The sequence below is a fragment of the Etheostoma spectabile genome, chromosome 21, assembly GCF_008692095.1.
Source record: "Etheostoma spectabile isolate EspeVRDwgs_2016 chromosome 21, UIUC_Espe_1.0, whole genome shotgun sequence".
Lineage (NCBI taxonomy): Eukaryota > Metazoa > Chordata > Actinopteri > Perciformes > Percidae > Etheostoma > Etheostoma spectabile.
In genome coordinates, this window is record NC_045753.1 from 17,800,295 (window position 1) to 17,805,693 (window position 5,399).

Below are 5,399 nucleotides of genomic sequence, written 5' to 3' on the forward strand. Positions count from 1 at the left end.
AAAAAAAGCCATCTGTTGTTCTGTCCCTGCAGCAAAGAAGCTACCGAAGAGCGACCCCCAGGGTGGAGCTGGACAAGGTGGACGGACCAAGTCAGGAGTGGATCTACAAGAAGCCGCTCCTCAGAGCCGCAGCAGCCAGTGCTGCGGCGGCGGCAATTAGCAAGTACAAAACAATGAACTTAGTGAGCGAGCCCTGAACATCGTTTTAAGGACAGCACGTAGCTAAAACCCAGAGAGGCAGGAGAAGGCAGAGCCACTCGCCACCCCTGCACTTAAACTGAGATTACAGATGAGATTATCTGGCTCCACTTTGATTAAAGAATCATAAGCTAGAGGGAATTACCAAGATCCCTCACTACTTCTCCTCTGTCTTTACCCCCGTGTATCTATCTACCTCCCTGTTCATCTTCAGCCTCCGTCTCAGTTGATTGAATTCTGTCATAAATGATTTTTTTTTTTTTTTTTGAATGGTGATGCTGAGGTTGCTTGCCTTTTCCCCTATTTGTTTGAGTGTGTGTGTGTCTATGGTATGTACTGTGTGTGTATGTATAAAGTACATACACACACATGTATATTGGCAGTTTACTTTTCTACTCTTGCCATTTCCCTCTACATAGATAATCATTATGAAAGATACAAATGTCCAAAAACTAATGCTGAAGTTGCAAACGACAAAGCAATTCATCTTGAAGGTTTATCGTCTTATTGCAATTTAGACCACAGCATTGTGTTCTTGTTAGCGACCCAGACATGACACAGTTATATGGAAAGCTCTAGACTTTGCTCATTGAAGCAGGTTGTGATTTAATAGGCTACACACATCTGAAGATGTTTCTGAACTGTGCAACAAATGCAGTTGTTTGCATTCATTGTGTATTGCTACTTGTAACACCAGAGTTGTTGTTAGCCTTTTTTTAAAAGAAATGTGAAAATAACTTGTAAATCTAAAAAAGAAATAAATAACATGGACGATTCATTTAGCTTTGAGTTGTTTGGATTGGATTTGGAGGATGGTTATTTGCATGTACAGTGTGTTTTTAAGGCTGTTGGTACTGGAGCTGGATTCAAACCACTCTGGCCCGGTTTGGTGCAAGAAGCAGGACTGGCTCCCTAAACAGGATTCATATCATACCGTATTGGCCCAATATAAGACAATATCTGTTAGTTTTACTAGATATTACATGTTAAAACTGAGATTATCCACTTAGCTGTCTTTTTTGACTGTGCTTATTCTCTTTCTATTTTCATAGATTTTCTTTATGGATGTCCTTACCGTATTTAAAGAAAGTCTATCTAAACAGGTGTTGCATAAAGGTGGTTGGGAGGATCATTTTATAATCTGGACTGTCTTATAATTTGGTCAATATGGCTCTGTTTCTACATATGACATGATGATATTATGCAAATGTCAGTGTGCTGTGGTAGCAAACACGTTTAGTATGTGACACTACATGAAAAGTGATTTGGTCACAAGAAAAAAAACTGTCCCTTATTTTCTTTTCAACTTGTTGTTTTCTCATTAGAAGAATTTCGTAGAAGAAGAAAAAATAAATAGCATGTGTGTTTACACAACATATGACATCACTTGACTGGGTTCTGTAGGACTGTCTGACTCGTACCGAGATAACATGCTACTTTAAAATGATACATTGTTTAGCTAAATACATGCTTGATTCTTTAAGTTGTTGTTGTTTGATGGCTGAGATATATCCCTCTCTGCCTTCTCAAGGCTAGTCTTCAGCGTCCCTGTATCTTGTCGTCCTGCCTCTCACCTGTTCTGGAACACAAAGTGGCTTTAACATAGTATATTCAGTACAAAATACATCATTTTTGTACCTTGGCAAAATGTATTCAGGACTGAATGCACTGATCTTGAGCATAAGACATTTCTGTCTGTTAAATATTATTCATTAAACTTTGTTAATTTCATACTCATCTGTTAGTCAGAGCTCTGACCAGAGCTGTGGGCCAATAAAAGAAATCCACATTATTAAATGGGCAAATTTTTTTTTTGCCACATGTTTTGCAATTCAAAGACATTATTAAAATGATTAGAAGTCTAAAATGTACTTTTCAAAGTGCCTGAAATAATCGGATACCAGAAACGCCATGAGGTAACATTTCCTACCACTGGATGGCAGCATCACACATTAATCTAAATTTACTTAATGCAAATGGGTCTTTTTGAATGCATGATTGGCCTCACGTGGTCAACATTTCCAAATTAAAGTCAGTAAATATAAAAACAAACATTAAATTACAATAAATTAATTGACAACTATTTTGATAATGGATTAGACGTCAGTCATTTTTTCAAGCAAAAATGTCAAACATTGGGTAGAGCTGTTAGTTAAAATATTACTATATTTGAGTGAAGCAAAGGACTCTCACCAACAATTTAATAGTTTGAAGAAATTAAGCACACAGTCAGTGTTTGCATTTGTATGCCTAGCCGTATGTGTGAAAGTGGACAGTATGTAGATTGACCATGCCAAAAGCCATTACTGGCAAAGAGGAGAAAAAATACTGAGCTGCAAAGGCTTCATTTGTGCTCAACTGATTATTCTTTAGCTCATTTTAAAGCAGGGTCTCTCTCGGTTAATGCAGCAGTTCACTTTGTTGTGATGAACAGTGCCCTTTGACAGAGGTCCCTGATGCTCTTTGAGGTTTTAAGTCTAGTAGTGATAGAAGCTGTAGAATATATTTAATGCAGAGGTGTTCTCAGTCTGTTAAGGTTTTAAAAATGTGTTGGTTGCAGGGGTTTGAGCATTTGAGAATGAACACTACAGTATTAAATAAGGAAACTTCTGTGAACAAACAATCACCCTTGTCAGTTTGTCAGCATAAGGTGCAGCTTGCTAAAAATAATGTGGTTCAAGAGCGCAATAAACCCTCTTTGTTGGAAGGTTATAATGTTCAGTTATTGTTGAAGCAGTTTAAGAGAGATGTTCATTCACATATCGGTCATTTTGGAGGCTCTAGGTTGTACTACTGTTGAATTGTATTGTGTTATACTGACTGGTGTTATATAATATTTTGGTCTTCCTATTATATCGATACATTTCTATGTATGTATAGAATCCGTGGTAGTAGGACTCCTAACCTGTGGTAGTGTACTGCCTATTGTTGACTATTTCACATAATATATTCAAAGTCAGTAATTATGGAGTGACTTTGATTTAAATTAAGATAGAAGCCAAGTTTCCATCAAATTTAAAAAACAATGTTAAAGGAATTTCCAGAAAATCTGCAAAATCCACTGCTGTGTTAACGTTAAGAGTTGGTTGTATCAATCGAAACAGTTGGGCGCATTCATTTTCTAGTAGGGTGCCATTAAACCATTGTAGAAGAAGAGTTTGCAACAAAATGAGGTAATTCAAGCGCGCCAGTCAAACCTCAATCTATGGAAAACCACATGGAAACATGGTGAAAATAGGCCATTTCAGTTTGAGGAACGTTCCAGTCTCCTCATCGCTCCACACCGATATGATGACAGGAGATACTAATGAAGGAATATGTTTGCTTTTTTGTTTGTTTGCAGACTTAAATCTGTTCTGTTGGTCTGACTCTCCATGTGAACATGTAAAAAGACAAACTACAACCAAAAAATGGTGTAAACTGACTGACAGCCCTGCTATTGAGGTTTGTATGCCTCAAACCTAACATTAATTCCACTTTTAATGCCACATGAACACACACACAGAAGCACACACTCGCTTCAGAGATAGGGACGCTCTGTTCACAGTAAATTATTTCTCATTTGTTAAGCTGTCAATCAAGATGTGTTCTGTCAAAAAGAAACTCATTTCCTACTTGGCCTCTGTGAATCATAATGGTGTGAGAGCTGAACTGAAATTGACTTTGTTTAGAGGAGGAGATTTGCAGAAAAAGGGGAATGTGACCAGAAAATGAATGCAACCTTTTACATGCGCACATTATTATTTTTTAAAGTGCAAAAATGGCCATAACATTGCTTTAGCCTAGCATGGTTGTAACAACTATTTTCAGATTAGATTTTACTACTGTGAAATCATTGGCCATGCTGTATAGCAGTTCAAAAAGAAAGAAAAACACTGAGACATTTCCTAATGCTTGCTCTGATGGATTCCTTCTATCTTCCTGGAGAGAAAGAAATGTCATTAAATAGCAAGGGCACAGGGACACCGTATCTGGATTGCATTCTGTGGTTTGAGATTTCTGCTGATAGTAATAGTATGTGTGCGGTACGAAAATTGTCTCTTTATCTAAAATGAAACATCTAACTGTGTTGCCACCAGATAAGCTGTTAGTGAGAAAGCATCCAGAATAAAGCACAATCAATGTAATACATCAATTCAAATTCAGTTGCTTACTGAAGACAATGCCTGTTTTCTTGGATCCTGATATAAAGCAGTCAAATATTAAAGGAATAGTTGGGAGATATGCCTAATTTGTTAGTTTAGCAGACTTTAAAGTGGCCTCCAGTCTTGATGCTACGTTAATGCCTACCCATGATCCACGGTTAAAAACCGCGAGGTAGGGCGCAGAGCAGTGAGGCAAAGCACAGCGCAGGTGTAGGTCACCATTGCTACTGGAACTGATTGCGCCTTGAAAAGTCAACGGCAATGAGGTCAAAGTTGAAATAATTTCAAATTGAAGCAGTACCACTTTCCCCATAAGAAAACAATGGAACGGCCAGCGCAGTGCGGTTTAACAGCAAATCATGTGTAGCTGGCTTTAAGCTAACCAGCAGCTAGCTTCAGCATGTACATGTACAGTATTTCCCAATACAAACGTAGGCCTGTATAAACTTAACATCCAACAATGCAACAGCACAGCTGGTGAGGGGGAGATTTTTTTTCTATTGTAGTATCAAGACAGGAATAAGGTGTACCTATAGAAACTAAAATATAGTGCTTATATAGCATATCATACTGCAAGATTTTCATAATTTTTGTTTAGTCATGAAGTTGATTTTTAATCACAACTTTAAAGATCTGGGGGGAAAAAAAACATACAAGTTTTTCATGACTCTCCTGTTTTTTGTAAAGCATTTAACCTTTGTAATAGAGACTCACAAGCCCAAAACATAAAAGAAAAAAATCCTGAATGAGTGAATTTTAACAGTTGGGTTTCAAACTCTCGTTTAACTCCCTTAGGAACATTGGCATCTTGAGCATTCTCCTGTAACTGAGAAAAGTCAAGTGGACTTCAGTGGCATTAACCCTCAAGGACAAAGCAGGGGTGATAGAAAAATGGTGTACTCTCACGAAGCACATCTTCCCCAGAATGAGAAGCTTTCGTCATCACTCATTGTCTGCCTAAGACTTATTGTGTAGTTTTTTTTCAAATACTTCCCTCAGACTTTCCCCTCCCCACGCAATGTCCGTGTATGACGTATGTTCGTATTGCTCAGTGTC

At 37.8% G+C, this 5,399-nt stretch overlaps 1 protein-coding gene across 3 annotated transcripts in view; it reads left to right on the top strand.

Annotated features, from left to right (window-relative positions):
* The window catches only part of LOC116671114 (ras-related protein Rab-5C), a 4,692-nt gene extending 3,716 nt beyond the window's left edge, over positions 1-976 (top strand). For all 3 annotated transcript variants that reach the window (XM_032502078.1, XM_032502077.1, XM_032502079.1), the window contains exon 6: positions 33-976. In XM_032502078.1, coding sequence (XP_032357969.1) covers positions 33-160 — 128 coding nt within the window. In that variant the 3' untranslated portion in view covers positions 161-976. The remainder of the gene's footprint in view (positions 1-32) is intronic.
* The last annotated feature ends 4,423 nt before the right edge of the window (positions 977-5,399 follow it).